Source organism: Ochlerotatus camptorhynchus, unplaced genomic scaffold (assembly GCF_037179485.1).
Source record: "Ochlerotatus camptorhynchus isolate MF236.1 unplaced genomic scaffold, CSIRO-AGI_Acam_v1.1 ptg000128l, whole genome shotgun sequence".
Classification (NCBI taxonomy): domain Eukaryota; kingdom Metazoa; phylum Arthropoda; class Insecta; order Diptera; family Culicidae; genus Ochlerotatus; species Ochlerotatus camptorhynchus.
Genome location: NW_027040618.1, coordinates 1,221,799 through 1,243,232, shown reverse-complemented (window position 1 = coordinate 1,243,232; position 21,434 = coordinate 1,221,799). Strand labels below are relative to the sequence as shown.

Here is a 21,434-nt window from a genome sequence, read left to right as displayed (position 1 = left end):
CCCGAGCAACCTGATTCTCAATAGGACTAGTAAAACCCAAAATGAAATAATGGGAATTCTCGAATTGTTTAGCAAGTTTCTGAGCTTTTTCCGAATATGTGATCAAAATTTTACCACCTTTTTTAAGCGCTGGAATAGGCTTTTGAGGTTTGGGTTTGGAACTCGGGTCTTATTTCGAAACATTATTTTCAAAAGTTTTGTTTCACAGTTCCTCGTGTTCTTTGATATTGTCTTTTACGGATATTTTTCAGACGGATCAAGAGCTGAAGATCGTCGTCTATTATAATTGAATTGAATTTAACCTCGCATTTTGGTACTGAGGCAGCTCTTGCTTCAACTTTAGAAGTAGCATAATTAACATCATCTTTGGTTTGCAAAGGAATGTTTGGATCAAAGATATATTCCATAAATGTTCGATATTGCTCCCAATCATCTCTATGGTAATTGAAAGTAGAGCTGATGGGATTAGAAATTATTTCTTGGGATATTTCAAAAGCTTCTGAAAGGGGATCAGAACCGAAATCAGCATGGGTAACCAATTGGCTACAAAGTTGACATGAATCATTTATGACCAAATTCAATAATAGAGGGATTTCTTGCTGAAGAAAAGCATGTTGGGCTGTTTGGATATCGAATCGTGAACAATCATCGGACAGAATATTACTATTGTAATTGCTTTGAGAATTATTCCATGAGCAGTGTTTCGCATTAAAAGCACCAACAATGAAGAATTTAGACCTATGACGGGTAAGCTCTGAAGGTCATCCTAGAGAAAGTTCCTCTGCTGCCCTAAGCATTGAAATGGCAAATAGGCAGATATAAAAGTAAGTTGTCCAAATTTTAATTCGACAGAAACTCCCAAAGTTTCAAAAACTTTGGTTTTAAACAACGAAAGAATTTGATGTTTGATTCGTCTATGAACAATGATGGCAACGCCACCACAGGCTCCATCAATACGATCATTTCTATAAATGAAATAAGTTGCGTCCCTTTTAACCTTATGGTCAAGTTTAAGAAACGTTTCTGCTATAACGGCAATATGCACGTTATGAACTTTCAAAAAGTTAAATAGCTCGTCTTTATTATCTTTAAGAGATCGAGCATTGCAATTCAAAATATTGAATGATTTAAAATCCTTTACTGAATTTCAAAGTATATATATACTTTGATATTGTTCGCAAATTTAACTCCAGTTTGGATAGCATCAAACATGGAGTTAGTTTTCAGCATATCAGTAATCATGTCATATAATAATTTCTGTAAAAAATCCATTTAGGAGCAGTAATGCTTCCTAAGTCAACATTTTCAAAATTTTCGTTAGAATTATGTTGGCTAATATTTTGATTTTTACCCGTTGCAATAGCAGCATAGGTAGCTCCATTAACTCGCTGAACAGCGAGGGGAGTAGGTATAGATGAAAAATTTGAAGCAGAGGTGATATTTGTACCGACGGGTAAGAATGTAGGATTTGTTCCTCGCTGACCGTTGTTAACAGCAGAGGAATTTGTACCTGTTCGGAAACGTGGAGCGTTTCCTACCTGTCGCTTAAAACGAGATTGTAGGATCGTTTTGCGAGTCTTACATTCCCAAAAATTGGATTTGTGGTTTTCACCACAATTTTAACATTTAAATTTCTCAGGATCTTCCTTCACAGGACAGTCGTCCTTTGCGTGAGAGGAATCACCACAATTCATGCATTTAGTGGGCATGTAGCAATTTTTAGTTCCGTGACCCCATCCCTGGCACTTACGGCACTGGGTGAAGTTTTGGAAATTTCCTCCAGTCTTCCTGAAGTGTTCCCACTTCACTCGGACATGGATCATAAGGATAGCTTGTTCTAAGGCCTTAAGGTTGTTTAGTTCGCTTGTTCACTAGACTTGAAGTGAACTAAATAAAAATCATTAGAAATCCCGTTGCGTGAATCGCCAGGACGGGATTTAATTTTTATTTTGATTACTTCGACAGACTCAACTCCAAGTAATTTAGTCAATTAATCTTTGATCTGATCCAAGAATTCACCACTGGGCAGATCTATCAAGACAACCTTGAACAGATGTTCAGTTTTGATGTCGTAATTAAAAAAGAAGTGTGTTGCTTCTCAGTAAGGTACTTGAGAAGACGTTTGATTTCTTCCAAGGTTTCAGACAATACACGGCATTCACCCCGACGGACAATTTGAAGTGCAACAGTTCCGTGCAAAGAGCATCAAAATCGGATGTGATTATCACAATAGGGCAGACCTTTTCCTTCTTGGCATCATGGGATCATTCTCATCATCCGTGAACATATCAAATTGATTGCTCAAATTATTTTCATCACAAGGAGGATCAAGAGATTTTCCTTTTGCGATTAGGCGTCATGGCGGCAATTTAAGAATCCGAAGGATCGAAGAGGAATTTTGCCATGTCGATGGCCAAGCAGGATTACCTCGGGTAGGGTCCAAACAAGTATCAAAGAGGAATATGAGTCGAAAAAAGGTAGACATTTAATGGGTTGAGCACTGAAAAGTGCGGTTTAAATTTGTTGGAGCTTTAGGTAGCAGCAACACTTCTTTGAGTAAAACAAATAGATCCGCAAGGCAAGAGAGCACGATGCGGACTACGTAGTCTACACTTGCGTTTTGGCTTGTGCTGCAAATGTAATAGATGGGTTTCGCATGAAAATTGGTTGGTGATCAATTTACCAATGGTAATGGTAATGGCGTCATGCTGAAGCTCGGGTTTTCAATATTCCACACAAGCATACCGGTTGAAGTGTCCCTGCTGCAGTCCCGATTGGATGCCGTGTGTCGCACATTTATGGATTGACAAATTCACTGCTGGTGTGGACCACACATTACACGTTCGGTATGCACATCTTGCCTATTGTGAGTGGGATGGTGAGCCGCCTCCAATCCAGGAACTGGTGTTGTATGTGACGACGTACGCTGTCAAGATTTTAGTACTTGTCAGAGCGCTTGTTGAAGTCCACAGAGACAGTGATGCGAATGCGTTTGGTGTTTGTTTTCCGATGTTTATGAAGCAAGGGGAATTGTTACATAGCTCCGAAATTTCCCGAAGTCATAGAATTTCAGTTAATTTTCCAAAGTTACTGGAATACTGAAATGCTTTCGAAGAACTATAAGTCTTGGAGTCACTAATAATGTAAGTACTTTTCAGAATTGCTGAAATTCTAGAAGTTTAGAGAATATGAGAAGTTTTGGAAGTTTGATTCCTTTAGTTGTACGCTTCTAACGTACCTAAAATAGTAGATTTTTAGCGATGGGCCCAATCTTAGATCCATAGGCCAACATTAGAGCCATTTCCCCTAAGAAAAAATATTCATTTGACTCAAAATCACTAAAAGGTAGGTCACGGTGAAAATTTCTCGTTAACTATTGTACACAGGATAGAAGTATACTAGTGGACAGACTAAAACCACAATCAGTTTTCGTCATATTCGAGAAGCTTTCCTCGTAAACTCGTCGGAAAATTTACTCATTCTATGAGTGACCTACGTTTTCGCGAATTTGTGTAACCTGAACTCAAATATGAGTAACTTTTCCTCAATTTTGAGTGGTTCTCATTGGCCGTGCATGCGGTATTAGTTTAGGAAAGTATGTCAAGTGCTTGTTAAAATCAAGGGGGAAGGTGGCTGTCAAATACGAACAATCGTCGCCTACCTCGCATAACTGGTTCCAAACGTAAACAAGCCATAAGAAACCTACAGGGTTTGTTTACGTTTGGAACCAATTTCGTACAAGAATGATTTGACAGCACGTCCCACCCCAGGTTAAAATTGCAGGGGGTGGAGTCGTATGGCAAAGTGTTACAACCCTTTTATTAAGTATAAGAAAATTACGTTATGTAGGGGTGGATAAGCAATCTGTTGCATTACGTAACATTTTAATGGGCCTAGGAATTCTTTCATTTATTGAGCATTACACGTTATTAATTTGTTGATAGCAATAAATAATATGCTTCTATTACTCTGATACATATTTGAATCTACACGCATTGTAGGCATATAACCTTTTGTTTATGTATTTGAAGATGATGTATTTCGGATATACGTAGAATCCCGCACAACTTGGACCTGTAAGAGGTCAAATATCAACGTGTTGTTTAATAATACTCACTTATTCATCTTTCTGTTAATCCGATCTAGAATGAATCATTCTTGAGTGCTACACACTTAATTTTTTTCTACCGAGCTCGGATGTGCAAATCTCGACAAAAAAAATTTCACTGAGATCTCAGCATTCATTTCATTTGTTTGCTGAGATTCAGCTAAGCATAATTCGAGACTTAACAATCAGCTGAACCTCAGCAAACAAATGAAATGAATGCTGAGATCTCAGTGAAACTTTTTTTTTTGTCGAGATTTGCACAGCTGAATCGGCATGGTGCGGCGGCGCACAGGTCTAGCTCAATATTCTAAAGATCTTGAGAACTGCAAGAAATATTTCCGAAAAAAAATTCCAGTTTGTTCCGAAATTGATCAAAAACTCAAGAAACATTCCAGATCCTCTAAAAACGATTTCAATATGTTTTATAATCGTGGTTTATAGTATTTCCCACAATTTTTTTTGCAGTTCCAGAAGTTTTTAGGGAATTTATAGAAATTCCTGGAAGATTCAAAAGTTTCAAAGTTCGGTAAATTTAAACAGTTCCGGAATCCTCCAGAGTTCTGACGCCTATGGAAGTATCGAGACAAGTTTCATAGCCACGCAGAGCTCTTAGAGAGCTTTCGATTCTCCAAAAAATCCAAGAACTGCAATAAGTTTGCACCAGAAGCCCACCAAACGGTAGGAATTCTTGATTATATAAATAGCTCTAGAAACTATCAACTAAGAAAGTCATGGCTCTCCCTGGCGTTTTGCCCCTTCTTGAAGACTTCCCCTACTTTATGGATATGTTGTTTTATGTAGGTGTGCCTTGTATTCCTAGAAATCATCGAGAGAAGTCATTGTTTACAAAGGCCTAATTCCAGCTCTATCTAGAGTTGGTCGCAACTAAGTGAATCGAGCTAATTTGGTAGAACTGCCTAAATTTTATTAGGAGTAATAGGTCTTCAAAGCTCAACTCCACGTCTGCACCCTCTCAATAGCTTTTACATCTCTTGCCTTATGTTTACATACATTAGCGCTTACTATTTTGTTTGTAACTGAGCAGTCATAAGTACCCAACTATCAGATGAAGAATCACTTAAATCAAGGATTGTACTTATGTACTCTAAACTGAAGGAAGCTTAAAGGTCCGTTAGAGTACGGCAGTGTGAAAACTGTATATAGAGATTAGAAAGCGAGCAAGGACAACTTTTAGGAAGGTACAAATCGGGTTGATCATCTCTCTTTGCGAAACTCCCCCGTTGGAGAGGGATGGTGAGGGGTATAACCGAGGAAAGTTTGAGATCGAATTGAAATCTGAATATGATGTTGTGGTGTCGCTGGTACTGATTACTTAGGTTGCTGTCGCTTTGGTCGAGCAAATGTACAGCATAATGATTACAACATTTGTTATCAAATTTGTCAATCACGTTAACTAAAATCAAATTATTATTTTAGTTTGATGTTGTTATCAAAATTTGATTTATATTTGTTGTCATTTTAATGCAGGACTTTACTCGGGTACAATTAAACATTAAAAGGATAGCAAATCGAATTAAAATGTCTGTGTCAAGATCAAATTGAAATCACGCACCCATGGCTCGCTCGGATGCATCACTGTAGCCGTGCAGATAGATGCGAGATGCGTTTCGCATGCCGATCACTCGACGGGGTACATGGAATGTGTTAAGAACGGGAAGGCTTTGCACAAATATCAACAAATTTTGAACTAACTCACCGGGGGGGGGCTGGGGGGTGTTTCGTCCCAGTCCACCTTCAGCTCCCACAACTGTTGCAAAACCAACTTCGCTTTGATGACGATCGGAGCCAGTAATCCAATTGGATCGAAGATGCTGGCGATTTGTGAAAGCATGGTCCGCTTTGTGGACTGAAAGATCTTGTTCTTAGCGTTTGAGAACTGGAGCACGCCGCTGCACGGCTGCCACTATTCTTCTGCTGGGACATCCTCAAGAACCGCAGCACTGTTTGACGCCCACTTCCGCAGGTGGAAGCCACCTGAGACGAAGATCGTTGTCAATTGCTGTCGCAGTAGTATCGCTTCTTCTTCGGAGTCAGCGCCCACCAAAACATCGTCCACGTAGGTGCCCTTCTCTGCCTTCCCAACCGCCGTCGGATACTGCTGCCTGTGTGACTCTAACAGCTGCTGCAAGAATTTCTTGGCCAAATATGGAGCGCTTTTTGTCCCATATGTAACGGTGTTTAGTCGATATTCACACACGGGGTCGTCGTTTGACCATCGCCAAAGGATCCACAGAAAGTCGCTATCAGCGAGTCTGATCATCCGGTACATTTGTTTTATATCGCCAGTGAAAACACCTACCGGAAAGCGAAACCGGAGAAGAATGTTGACTATTGAACCCTGTAGCACTGGACCGGCCATGAGCACATCATTAAGGGACATGCCACTGGTGGTCTTCGCGGAGGCATCAAACACGTCGCGGCATTTCGTGGTGGAACTAGATTACTTTACCACACAAAGGTGAGGCAGGTAGATGGCACCTCTCGGAGCTGGATAATCGGTGAGTGTCATGTGTCCAACTTCACAGTACCCGCGGAGAAAGGCATGATACTCTTGCTTGAGGTGAGGGTTTCGTTGCAATTTTCGCTCAATGTGACTCGAACGCTTTTCAGCGTTTTGTCTGGAATCACCAAGTAGACTCGGAGAGTGCAGAAACGGCAAGCGCACGATGTATTTCCCGTTGTCGTCTCGAACAGTGTGTTTGTGGGAGTTATTTCGCAACGTTTTTCCTCCTCGCTGAGATGGGGTACAGATGTAGCATATTCCTACAACTCCCAGAAATGACGCAACTGTTGGCTAAGGCTATCGTCGGAGGTACATAATAAACACGTTGAAGTCATCGTGTATCATGAATCCGTTTTACCTCGATAGCGACCAGCAACCACCCACCCTAACTTGGTGTTTTGCAAGGTGTGAAGTTGGTCGTCAGAACTGAGGGAGATTTTTCCAGGCTCGAGCAGCTGGAAGAAAAGTTCGATACCAAGCAGTACGTTGATCTTACCGGGGCGTTGGAATAGTGGATCGGCCAGGTTGATTGAACCCGGAATGGGCCAACCGTCGATGTTCGCTGGTTTGACAGGAAGCGTTTTTTTCTGATTTTATCGAGCACCATGCATGGGACTGTGGTGCCATAGTCCGTGCATCGGGATGCTAAATACGATGATTTGCACGCATTTATCTGCATGCGCGGGAGTAGATGAGATGCCTTCAAGGTCCATATCTGCTTCCAACAAGTCGAGACCAAGTTCGGTGCAAAAACTCTCGCTGATAAAACTCACTTGAGAAGCGCAATCCAGAACAGCGCGGCAAGCGTCGTGTCGGCCGTGTTTATTTACAACATTAATGGACACGGTGGCTAGCAGAACATTGGATGCGTCGAACTTATCAGTGGAATCGAGGGCCGAAATCAGAGATTGGGCGGCCGGACCACTGCTAGAGTGAACAGCATACGATGTTTATGGATCTTGTTGATGGTTTGGAGGCGCTAATGCAGCGTGCAGCAGGGTGTGATGTAGTGAGCCACATTTCCGACAGTTCCCAGATCTGCATGTTTCACCTGCATGCTTCTTCAGGCAATTACTGCAAAGGTTTTGAGAGATTACCGCAGAGAGTCTTTCCTCTGGGCTCATATGGATGAACTTACCACACAGATAGAGTGGATGGGGCGATTTGGCACAGACGTCGCAGTTTGGAGATGTATTGGTGGCGAAGAATGCTGTTGCTCCTTTATATTGTGGTTTCAAAGGAGGCTTGTAAGTAGTAACGGCTGCGCAGATTTCAAAGCAAAAGTGCGTGAATTGATGAACGTGAGGAAAGCCTTTAGGGTGACGTCATCTTCGGACACATCAGAAACCTTTTGATACCAATTCTGCTTGGTTTCAGTGTCCAATTTATCTATGAGGATGAATAGTAGCCACGTATTTGCATGGCTTAAAGAGCTCGAACAACCTCGTCGGAGACGTCGTGCAATGAACGCAACCCTGAAGCAGACGGTGACGTCGTGGCTTGTTGGTTGAGAAAGCGTTCAATGTGCTTGGGAGCTATCTCGAGTGGTTTGTCGTAGCAGGCTTTAAGCTTTTCCAAAGCTGGAGTATAATTTGCATCCTCAATTTTCAGGTGGGATATAAGCGATGCAGCCTCTCCAGAGAGATTAGTTTTTAAGAAATACAATTTGTGGCTATCCTTAAGCGATGGATTTTGATCAACCATGCTTCTGAATAAATCAATGAACGATTGCCAATCGAGATAGTTTCCAGTAATCACAGGCAAGTTCATGCGTGGCAGTTTAAGATCCGACAGAGGTATGGGGGCATGGGCAGTATCGAGAGCAGAAATAGATGTACTCGCGCCAGCAGTCATTCTACCCGACATCATACGGAGTAGCTCAGCGTATTGCTGTGCAAGTTGATTTATAGTATCACTCTGCACTGTAGCAAGTCGATTTTTCAAACCGATATAGGTTTTTTTTCGAAACGGCACTGCTGCCGAACAGCATCGTCATTTCATCATCTACACTAACGCCCAAAATTTGTTTATACACTGAACAATAGGCAGACCAAATATCACCGAGTACTTCAAGCTCGGTTTGCACTTCGGTTTCTTCAGCCGGTTCTGGCTCCGTGGTGGCCGTATAAATTGGCGGGTGACGAGGCTAACACACGTGACACAAGCTGATCGACACTGCGCGGTTCACGACGAGAATTTTCGTGAATCCGGCTCAAAGGACCATATGATTCTGTGAGGTCAAAAAAAAGCACCGGGAGAACTACTGATTTCGGGTCGAATGGATAAAGTACGCGAGACTTGGTTAGGTTATTAGATTCAACTAAAGGGTGATACGGTCAAAATTTGGTCAATATCAACTTGACGTATTTCTTTCAATTTTGCATTTAAAAAACCTGAACACCCCTCATTTTGAAGGTGTGTGTGTGTAGAATGTTGCTCCTATTTTGATTTTGTAATTCACTCTTCAGTTGTCAAAATGCCGTCCAAGCAAGAAGAGCAGCGTATCAAAATTTTGCTCGCGCATCTCGAAAATCCGAGCTACTCGCACACAAAGTCGCAAATCGCTAAAAGTTGCCAATTCAACCGTTACAAATGTAATTAAAGTGTTTGGGGAACGTTTGTCGACAGCCAGGAAGTCTGGATCGGGGGGAAATCGAAAACCGGAAGCCGCTGAGACGACAAAGAGAGTTGCCGGTAGTTTCAAGCGAAACCCTAACCTCTCTCTCCGAGATGCCGCAAATAAGCTGGGTGTATCGTCTACAACCGTGCATCGAGCCAAAAAACGAGCCGGACTATCGACTTACAAGAAGGTAGTGACTCCAAATCGCGATGATAAACAAAATACGACGGCCAAAGCGCGATCCCGGAGGCTGTACACGACGATGCTGACGAAGTTTGACTGCGTGGTAATGGACGACGAAACCTACGTCAAAGCCGACTACAAGCAGCTTCCGGGACAGGAGTTTTATACGGCAAAAGGAAGGGGAAAGGTAGCAGATGTTTTCAAGCACATGAAACTGTCAAAGTTCGCAAAGAAATATCTGGTTTGGCAAGCCACCTGTACCTGTGGCTTGAAAAGCAGCATTTTCATAGCTTCCGGGACTGTCAACCAAGAAATTTACGTGAAAGAGTGTTTGAATAAACGTCTGCTGCCTTTCCTGAAGAAACACGGTTGTTCCGTACTGTTTTGGCCGGATTTGGCATCTTGCCATTACGGTAAAAAGGCCATGGAGTGGTACGCCGCCAACAACGTGCAGGTGGTTCCCAAGGACAAGAACCCTCCCAACACGCCAGAGCTCCGCCCAATTGAGAAATACTGGGCTATTGTCAAGCGGAACCTAAAGAAGACCAAAAAAACTGCTAAGGGCGAGCAGCAGTTCAAGGCAAACTGGCTTTCTGCGGCGAAGAAGGTGGACAAGGTGGCTGTACAAAATCTGATGGCAGGGGTCAAGCGTAAGGCCCGGCAATTCGGATTTGGAAAAGCGGAAGCCTAACTGAATATTTTTCCTGAATTTTATACTAATTGAACTTGAAAAAGAAATTTAATTTGATTTTTTAAATAAACGATTTCACCGATTTACACGCGTTTTCCCTTGACCAAATTTTGACCGTATCACCCTTTAGATCTATGTTTCAATGCTCTGCTTTATATATATATATATATATATCATAGTAGTGGGAAACAATTAGCGGGTATACAAAGGGAATACAATTTGCATATTGGAGGTGGGAAGAGAGACAGAGCTCAAAGAAAAGAAAGGATAATAGTAGCCGAGATCGCTGCAGGAAGTGTCCTCAAATTCTGTCACAACAATAACCATCAAATTGAGTTTTCAGTGTGCTCTCACTGATAGCAGAATAAGTGTTAAATTTGATGTGACAATTATATTTGATAAATGTTAAACCGACCAAATCGGCAATAACTTGAGCAATAATTATCTGCTATATCTCAAAATCTACTTTAGTTTCAATTTGATCCCAGACTTTGCTCAGCCATTTAGCTCCTTTCCATTGCGGAAGCTATGAAAACCTCTGGGAGGAGCCTGTCCTATCATTTCTAAAAAAATGTGTAAAGCGAACCCCACACGTATCAATATATTGACACGAATGGGAATTATTGCCATTAATATTGATGATGTGAATACAAAAATATTGTCAATACCGATGTATTGACGTCAATATTGAATGTATCGCAATCGTGTAGGGTTCACTTAAGAAATCAAAATCCTAGCCCATAAAATGGAATGTTAAACGTTTGTCATAGTCAAGACCCTGGGAATTATTTCCCTAAATCATAGTAATTTAAACAACAACAAAACGTTGCTATATGCATTATTGCCTCACTCAAGCCCTATAATGAAATTTGTTTATGATGTTTATGAAATGATCGTCATTCGATTTATCATCTGTTGGAATATGAATAAATCAAATGATAATCATCCATATAATGAATGATTAATCATATAGGGGAAATGGCTCTACAGTTGGCTTTGGGCTCATCGCTAAAAATCTGCTATTTATCAATTTTATCTAGAAGAACGCGTCATTGGAATGGTACAAATGGATTTTTTCGGCCGCTATTGAAAATTATGTCGATTGCTGAATTTATGTATGGGCCCAAAATAAGAGATAACATCCATTTCCCCTATCAAACATAAAACCATAGGAGAATCGTATTATTTTCTACGTATTATAAAATTAAACTATATGATGAAGTTTCGGCTGAAAATCAGGAGCTAAACAAGTCATATTTTACAATTTATTTAAGATTATATTATTTACAAGTTGCAGGGCTGGTAGCGAGTCACTTTTTTAAGGTCAAGTCACTAAAGTCACTTTTTCTTGTAATCAGTCACTATTTTCAACTTTTTTAGCGAGAATTTATTTCAAGATTGATCTTTCTTTGCTTAGTGTCGTTTAATCATCTTACTCTTTATACAGGGTGTCTGCTCATTTTTTTCTAAATGAAATTTGCTGAGTTTTCCAGGTTTTTCGAGAACAATAACGGATAAATTCCAGGCTTATAATAATAAAGCTATTTTTAAAATGCGTTCAAAAATGCTTTTTTCTGGAAGATCAAACACAACAGTAATTAATCCAAACATTTTTAGAACATGGCAATCAGTTTAAAAAAATCAACATTTTAATGAAATCCATTGAATGTTTAAGTTTAACACTTACTTAATTTCTCACTTTAATAAAGTTAAAAAAAAAACGTACTTAACTTGAGTAAGTCCTAGATCTCAAAATATTCAATATCTTGTTGTCTTTGAAGAAGTTCTGAGGAATGAAAGGTAATGCTGAGATTTGTAGTGCTCCATGAACAATCTGCGGGAACATAAGGGAAGTTAACACACTGAAATTATAGGGAACTTATTGGAAGCTTTAAGATCCTCAAATCGGTTCTTTTAAGATCGAAAATTTTCAGGAACTTTTATGAAGTTACTAGAATTTCAGAGTACATCGCAGGAACTTGAGAAATATAGAAACCTTGAGGGGTATTGTGCAAATTTTGAAGAAGTTCTAAGCACCTCAGAAAAGCTAGATATAGAGATCTTTGGGGAATTTCAGATCTTAAGAGCAGTTCCCATGACATTGGTTCATACTTTTTGGAGCAGTTTCGATATGTATAATCGTAAATTTAGAAAAAAAAATGAGAACCTTCAAGATGTTCCGGAAGTACAGAGATCATCAAAAAATGTATGCAAACTTCAGAAATATTACAGGAACTTCACAGAAGTCCAAAGAATTTCAGGGAAATTTATGTACAATAGAATTGAGAGCTTTAGGGAAGCTTCGAGAACATTAAGACAGATCAGAGAATCAAAGGGCAATTCATATAATTTCAAGGAAATTGTAGAAACATTAAAGAAGTTCCGGAAATTTCAGAAAAGCTCCTATAGAATTTCTGGAACGCGATAAAAATTATATGAACATCCGGAAAACATGAGAGTATTTCAAGGGCGTTATATCATAAAGATTTCAAGAGCTTTAAAAACATGCGAAAATTTTGCTAAGTTGATTAGAGAATATCAAGGAAGTTCCATTTATTAAATAAAATGCAAGAACTTTTAAATATCTTCAAGAAGTTCAAGAGAACTTAGAATTTAGATAGTATCATGATATTCAATGAAGTTCCGAGTACTTCGAGGACGATCAAATAGCTTCCGAATAATCCCATTAACTTAAGAAAATTTGCAGCGACTTACGAGAAATTCCGTGGAATTATGGGGTATTCCACGAATTCTATGATTGATCCAAAAACCTCAGGGAATTTTGAATATGTAGATCAAAAAGTTTTACGGATTATTAAAAAAATAATAATAGAACTTCAGGTAAGCGTAGATAAGTTCAGGGAAAATAAGTGAGCGTTTATAATGGTTTGAATACTTAAGAAAAATTGTCGAAACTTCAAGGCAAATCAATTAATTTTAGTAAAGTTGCGGATTCTTAAAATATGCTGATCAATTCAGGGCTGTCTAGAGAACTTTAAAGAAATTCAATAATCGTTTAGGTAGTTTTAATAACATTAATTATTTCGTTCTAATGCCATGAAAATTTCGGGAGCCCAAAAGTTCCAGAAATTTTGAATAACTTCGAAAACTTCACAGAAGGATAGTAGTCTTCAGAAACATTTCTAGAACTTCATAGAAATCTATGGAGCTTAAGGGGAGATCGGCGAACTTCAGACATTTTTATGTACTTAGCAAAAGGCGAGAGTATTTGAAAAAAGTTTAGTAAGCTTCGAAAATTTGAGCAATTTTAGGGGGAGGTCAGTTCCATTAGTTTCAGAAAAATTTAAAGCAGTTCCCAGATTTTCAGATAACGTTAAAAAGTTTATTGAGGTCTTCGAATAAGTTCAAAAGTTCACTGTAGCTTAAACATTTTAAGGACGATTCAAATAAATTCAGCGCAGTACAACAAGCTTCATGAAAACTGCAAAAAAACGTTAGAGCAGTTTTGAGTATTTTATAAAATAACAGAGAATCTCAGAGCAGTTCCATTAAGATTAGAGAAGTCACATAAAGTTTAAAGAAGTTTAGAAAACTTCAGCGAATTTTTGAACCTTTAGAAGAGATTCATAATTGTTAGAAAAATTAAGCAAACTTTAGGAAGTTCTATTAGGATCAGGGAAGTTTAAGAATTTGACAAATGAGCATCAGGCTAGTTGCTCAGTTTTGTTGACTTCAGGCAAAATTTGAGAAGTTCTGAAGACCTCAGAATAGCCCATTCCATATTCAATGGAAATTTCAATGAAGCTTTTCTCCGAATTCAATTTAATTTTAGTATCCCTCGGAATTACCTTGAAATTCTCCACAATAAGACACCCTTTGGAAAGATTATCAGAATATTCATTTTTTTTTTTCATTTTTTTAAGATTTTCTTTAGAATCTCACTCCTTACCTTGGAATTCTACTCACATTGAAAGTCTCCTAAGAATTCATTGGCATTTCAACTCACAAATTCCTTAGATTTCTTTTCATAATTTATTTGGAAAACTCTAATGAATTTTTTTTTTCCAAATTCCTTGGAAGATGTCTTGGAGTTATTCTCAGATTTAATTGTAATGCTACTTTTATTATTTTCGAAAAAAAATCCAAGGACTTATGCTCCGAATTTGTTTTCTCTCACAAAATTAATGATATTATTGTCATAATGCTCTTGGAATTTTCCTTTGAAGTTCACAGGAGTTGTGCTCCTCAGAAATTCCTTAGAGTTTTCATTGAAATTTACTTTTCATTCAATTCAGGGTCACTATTTTTACAACTATAAGTCACTATTTAGTCACTTATTTCTTCAACATGGTCGCTAAAATCACTATTTTTGTTAGCAGTGATCGCTACCAGCTCTGAATGACGGCGAGGTAGAGCCAATCAAGGGGCAAAAATTATGTTATACAGCAGATTGATGTTGGCTTCGTAGACCTCCCAGGAGTTGTCAACGATGTCATTACAGGAGCGATTGCTCTGGCTATTGCGAAAAGTATCCGTAGTTGCTTTGGGGCCTGGGAAAGAATGGGAAAACTTCAATAATCTCATCGTGCATGTTTATCTAGAAGGAAGCTTATCTTCTGACAGATTTTGTCATACGGTTTACAGAAACATTGAAATTGGATGCAACTGAATGTTGTTTCATTCTATAAATGGAGGATGATTTGGTTCAGTGTAATTGAGGCCGATGATCATAAATAATATGCATGCTTTTTTTTCTTTATCCGAGGTCATGCATTTTTCGTAAGTTCAATATACCGAATTTCAAGAAGGCATATCTACAAAATCTTAAAATTAGTTAGGGATAGTTTTTCATAGTGTGTGAGTTTGAGGCTCTAATCAAGAACAAATATTGATTTGGAAAATATAATCTTTAACTTAATGTTTCGATGTTTTTTCCCCATCTCCGCACAGCTACTACAAGGATCCCGTCCGGACAGCGGAAACGATCGACGAGGACGGCTGGCACCATACCGGTGACATTGGCCAGTGGCTACCGAACGGAACGCTCAAGGTGATCGACCGCAAGAAGCACATCTTCAAGCTAAGCCAGGGCGAGTACATCGTACCGGAGAAGATCGAAAATGCCTACATTCGCAGCCAGTACGTTGAGCAGGTGTTTGTGCACGGCGAAAGTTTGAAGGTTTGTGATGGACATCTACGATTGAATGCCTAAATGTTTTTTTAACGATGATCATTACTTTCCCGGAACAGAGCTGTGTTGTAGCGATCGTAGTGCCCGATGTAGAAGTGGTCAAGCACTGGGCCATCGAGAACAACATTCCGGGAACGCTCAGCGTACTGTGCAGTAATCCCGACGTCAAACAGCTGATCATGAATGACATGCTCGCCTGGGGCAAGGAGTTTGGACTTAAATCATTCGAACAGGTGAGAAAATCTTGGAAAATAAGTTACAAGAGCGATCATTTTCACATGTGTACTATATTTTTTTTTAGGTCAAGGACATTTACCTTCACCCGGATCCTTTCTCGGTGCAGAATGGTTTGCTGACACCGACGTTCAAGAGCCGACGGCCTCAGATCAAAAACTACTTTGCGCCACAGTTAGACGATATGTACAAACACCTGGACTGAACACGATCCTTGTAGTATCTGCCGTGTAGTACACGAGGCGTGTAAGCGAGCTATCGAGTGAGTGAGGGAGTGCGAGAGTGAGTGAGTGAGATAGCGAATGGGGGTGGACACATTTTATCGCATGTGATCGTCATGTGGCGCATTCAATTAACTATACTTAAACAAATTTCTCGATACCAGCCAGAGTTATCCCTGCTTGTGGATTGCAGTGCATAGGCGTACTAAGGAGGGTGACTTACATGTGTGTGTTTTGTAGATACAAACCAACCAAACAAACCCTAAATCTGGATACACCATCTAAGACTTAATGAAATCAAACAAACTGTCGCAAAGCGCCGTTATTGTGCTATTATACACTACTCTGAATTGAAATTTGTGTTTCTCCGTGCAGTTCGTACGCCATACGGACGATACTTTTCAGAGTCAACGTATTGCCAAGCCTAATTGGCAATGTTTATAGAACTTTCACTGGCTGTTCTGACTTTCAATGGGAACCAATCGCGGATTGAAAGCAAAAATACCAAAATCTACTTAGTTGTTACTTAATAAATTATTACCATTCAAACGTACCCAGTTACAAATTGTAGGACAAGAGATAACTTAAAGGGGGAGGCATGCTGTACAGTAGTAGGAATTTAAAATCAGATTTTAGAACGGTCAGATTCATGAGTCAATTTTTGATTCTTATGACGTTTAACTCCCGACAGAATGTTTGTTTCGCGGGGTTAGTTACTTAAAGCAAACATCAATCCGGGCGTTATGTTCAAAGAAGTACATTGGCGAGTTAGCAAACTATCAGCACTAGTGGAAACAGTTTTACTTAAGAATTCCTATCTTTGAAAATCCAATTTCCATATGTTTTTAACTGAAAGGTACTAAATTTAGGTTCAATACTTAGCAATCTTTAGGTGATGAGATCTAGTCAGGGTTTTTTTTCTTTGTTTTTATGTAAACCTTCTTTTTTATAAAAAATGTACGTGGCAGGCGATATATTTCTTCTAAGATAAGTAAAGCGACAATATCATTAATATCACTAATTAATAATTTAGCAACTCTGTTTATTCGACTTTGTATAAAATAGTTCAGCAAAACTTGATAGGAATTTTTCCACGTAAGATTTTTATGAATTCGCTTGTTTCCACAAAATGAACTAAACTAGCTTTCATACTATGAAAAAAAAAAGAAAACATGACTCACAAACACAATAATGCATTTCCAGTCGCGCGCGATCCTAAATTTCCTTCCCATCAGAAATTCGATAATCCTAATCGCAATACATACCACATACATATGAGTTCTTAAGGAAAGGTGCTGCATTAGTCCGTATAGAAAACATATAGAAATCAAGTGAAGGTGAAATGCAGTCCCAAGTGGAAAATAATTATGTTAAAGAAAGAATGTTTAACCCTAAATCCAATTTTTCATCGACAAATAGACAAACGAAGCAGAAAGATTTATTAAAAAAAAAACTGAATCACATTCACTCTAGCGTATTGTTACACGATAAAAAAAAATGAAAACAGCATCCTTTGAATCCGAAACTAGAAGGTAAAAATAAACAAACATTTGAACCAAAACACACGACAAAACTAAACACAGACACACACAAAAGATGTGAAACGAAGAAAATAGATACCATTTAGCGATATTATAACTATTGAACACACTACACCAGCCGGTAGAGGTGCGGAACGGAAGGATGAACGAAGAAGGCAAAATGGAAAGAAGAGAAGAAGGAAAACTACAAAACAAATGCAACTTTTTACTGGGCGCCTATTTAATCGTAGAATAAATTGCAATACAACCGTAGTTAGTTGAAACAGTGATGGTGAAAATCAAAATGGGACCTACCGGTCGATGGAACTTCAATCCGGATGGAAAGTTTGAGAAATCCTTGCTGCTTCGATTGGTTCACTTACATTTAGAATGGTCCCACTCTGTCCTCCATTTTTGTTGGTTGATTGAACCCTAGTTTTTGAACCCAATTATCTCGAATGAAGTCTGGAACGCGCAATAATTGGCCAACTTCAAATTGGTGTATTTCTGTTAAAAATGCTGCATTTGGAAGATGAGTGGTTGCTATGATGAGTTTTCACCGTTTGTTCTCCAGTTTTCAAAATGACGTCCAAGCAAGAGTAGCAGCGTGTCAAAATTTTGCTGGCGCTGCAAGAGAATCCGACGTTCTCACATGCCAAGTTGGCAGAATTGCTGGATGTGGCCAAATCGACCGTGACAAACGTTTTAAAAGTGTTCGGGGAGCGTCTGTCGATCGCCAGGAAGCCTGGAAGCGGCGGTTATCGTAATCCGGGCGTGGCAGCGACGACGAATAATGTGGCGATGAAAATTATCCTAACTTCAATCCAGGACGTCGCTGGCAAGCTTAAAGTCTCCCATACTGCTGTGCAGCGGGCCAAGAAACGACCCGGGATGTCGACGTTTAAGAAGGTGAAGGTGGCAAACCGAAATTACAAACAAAACACCTCGGCAAAGCAGCGGTCCCGAAAGCTGTATACGAATCTGCTCACAAAGTTCGACTGTGTCGTCATGGACGACGAAACTTATGTGAGGGCGGATTTCAAGCAGCGCACGCTATGTCTGAAGGCACTTTTTTTCAACTTTCATGTACCTCAGTTTTATCTTCCCAGGAAGTTAGTATTGGTTATGACAATCAAATCTGTGAAGGTTTTAAAATAGTTCATCTTGGGTTTTTTTTTGAGAAAAAGTTTTTTGAAGTATACTTAACCGTTTATGAAGACTATTGACGATACAAAACTGTTACGAATCGAAATAAATTCAACTGAAAATGATTCAATAGGGGATTGAAGAAGTCAAAATATTAAGTTTCAATGAAACAGTAAGATTTCTTTTTCGGTACCGTCACATACCGTAGCTTTGTCAGGATCTCATAATGTTTAAATTTAATAATAATATAATTAAACAAAAGTCCCTAAATTTACTATTATCCCGCCATTCCATAGCAAAACGATATTGTGGTTCTCAGATTGTGGTCAAAATTGTAGTTTTGTTTCTTATCACAATTTTTTTTATTTATTTTGTCATTAGGGTGACCATTTCAACGTTAGGGTGGCCCAAAAAATCGATTTATTTTTTTTTTATTTTTTCAAAAATGACTTTTCAAAAAATCAGAACGTTTGAATCACTAGCCCGATTTCAAAGTTCAAAATATTAAATGAAAGGTAAAAAGAAACAACTGTAATAAAACATTTAATGATATTAAAAAATTTGAAAAACATTGATTGTTTTGCTCATGCCCTCGATCACATTTCACAAGGAAAGCGTAAAAGAGAAATAGGTATCGCAAGAAATTATCTCTATTATACCTGATTTCTAAGACATAGAGTGAGATATGTTCCACCAACGACCCGATGAGACAGCTATTAGAAGTTAGATTCAAATTCAATGTTCATGTTCATAAGTTTTTCCTTCATTGCGTTGAACTTCGATGAAATTCTTCAATCGTTCCGGATGTTATATGAACGACTCTGAGTTTGGCATTTTTTTTCTGAAATTCTCAATTTGATAGATAGTTCGCTTGAGGTGTTGTTACCAGACCATCTTAAAGTTTGCAAAATTTTCCTCACGTTTAAAGAAATTTTTGCAGAGCATTTCATATAATGTTGCTATAGTTCACAGAAGTCTCCTGAACTCCCCTGAAGCTCACAAAACGTCCCTGAAGTTCGCAGAATTTTCCTGAAGTTTAAGAGATGAACTAGCCTTAGGCTAAAAATCTCTCTAATAAAGAATTAAAAAAAAAAAAATCCTGAAGTTTATAGAACTTCTCCTCTAAAGACCGAAGCACATCTTTCAAGTTTGAAGAATTTCCTGAAGTTTGTAGAGCTTCCCTGAAGTTCAATTAACTTCTCTGAAAGTTGCTGAATTTCGCTGCTTCTTTGGAAGAACTTCTTTAAAGTTTGCAGAACTTTCCTTATATTCATTACAGATCCCTACAGTTTGCAGAATTTACTAGAAAGTCACTGAACCTTCCTGAATGTTTCCTTTGACAAAATATGGGAAGTGCAATGAAGCTCTAGCAATTCTGTAATAATTCAAGGTGAGGGCTACCTAAACTCACTGGGCAAGAGGAGCTAATCTCATGTGAGTTTCATTCCTGTATTGTCGACATTATCGGATAAACGATTTTCAAACAAATTCGTCATGGTTTTCAGAATTTATTTTCGATCTCACCGTTGAGTCAAACATCTCTATTTATTTTAAAAAATCCTAGAAAATTTTCTACCCCTCAGGATGTGTTGGTGACAAATGCCACCTTTGCCACCTACTGAGTACGGGGCACAAAACTTCCGGATACCTGCCATATCCTTTATTGAACTCCAGTAAAAATCTTTCAACGATCGTCGCTTCTAAAGTGTCATGATTTTTTTTTACAGTGTCGCTTTTTCGAAGCACCTCAAGCGAACTATCTAATTTCTTCATGATTTCAGATTTCCTACACGATACATCTATAAAAAAAACACTCGAACAGGACAAAAACCAATGCCTACTATGATTACGTGGCTGTCACGGACTGTCCTGCTCGTTTTTTTTCTTTTACTCTTATGAGGAAAGAGGCATTAAATAAAATGTTGTGATACCGTCATAATCAATATGGATCTTACTTACAAAGAGAACTTCTTTAATGCCATTTAGATTAATTAAATCAACTTTTGAACCTTATTTAACTGCATTTTTTTCAATTCATAATAGATTTGTACGGTCCATAGTCCATATAAGTTTTCATAATCTGCTCTGTAAACTTTAAAAAAACGTTTTCTCAAAAAATCCAAGATGAAATATTTTAAAACCATCACAGATTTGATTGTTATGATCAACACTAACATCCTGTGAAGAAAAATCAGAGGTACATGAATGTTGTAAAAAAAAGTGCCTTCAGACAAAGCGTGCAGCGTCCAGGACAGGAGTTTTATACTGCATACATTTTCAAAACCATCAAAGTATCGAAGTTCCCGAAAAAATATCTCGTCTGGCACGTGTGGTCTAAAAAGCGGCATTTTCATTACTAGGGGAACCATCAATCAAGAGACAATTAATCCTGGAGTGCCTGTAAAAGCGGTTGCTACCATTCCTAAAGCAACATAATAGATCTTTGCTGTTCTGGTCGGACTTGGTGACCTGCCACTATGGGAAAAAGGCAATCGAGTGGTACAGATTGACGAATTTTTAATTTTTTTTTTAATTTTTCGGCTCCGATTTTGATGAAAATTTGCACGGTGTGTTCTTTTTTAGGAAAGATGCCAATTTGTGTTATCAGTTCTTCAAATTGAATTACGACTACTTTTCTAACAGGGCCTGTGTAAAAATAGTACTAATGAGTTAAAAAATATATATTGCTGAAACGGTTTGTTGGATTGATTTGATGTCTTGAGCAAAGTTGTAGATATTATTTTGGCAATAATGTTAAAAATATACACTGTAAAAAAATTTAAATTATGTAAGTTATGATTTTTTGAAAATTTCACTATTTTTACATTTTCATTAAAAACACAAGTTTTTCAACTGTGAATATTTTTTCAAGAATCTCATTTTAATTTTGCACAACTGTCCCGAAGACACCATAGCAATCAAGCAAGCCGTTTTTGCAATATAGGTATGTTTATTTCATTAGTGGTTTTCTACACAGGCTCTATTGCAACGTTAGGATTCATTACATCTGATACCATGAAAAGGTATCGTTACTA

At 38.5% G+C, this 21,434-nt stretch overlaps 1 protein-coding gene across 3 annotated transcripts in view; it reads left to right on the top strand.

Moving 5' to 3' along the window:
* The window catches only part of LOC135700109 (long-chain-fatty-acid--CoA ligase 6), a 132,638-nt gene extending 115,221 nt beyond the window's left edge, over positions 1–17,417 (top strand). For all 3 annotated transcript variants that reach the window (XM_065220502.1, XM_065220503.1, XM_065220504.1), the window contains 3 exons: positions 15,038–15,266; positions 15,338–15,511; positions 15,580–17,417. In XM_065220502.1, the coding sequence (XP_065076574.1) occupies positions 15,038–15,266; positions 15,338–15,511; positions 15,580–15,717 (541 nt within the window). In that variant the 3' untranslated portion in view covers positions 15,718–17,417. The remainder of the gene's footprint in view (positions 1–15,037; positions 15,267–15,337; positions 15,512–15,579) is intronic.
* The last annotated feature ends 4,017 nt before the right edge of the window (positions 17,418–21,434 follow it).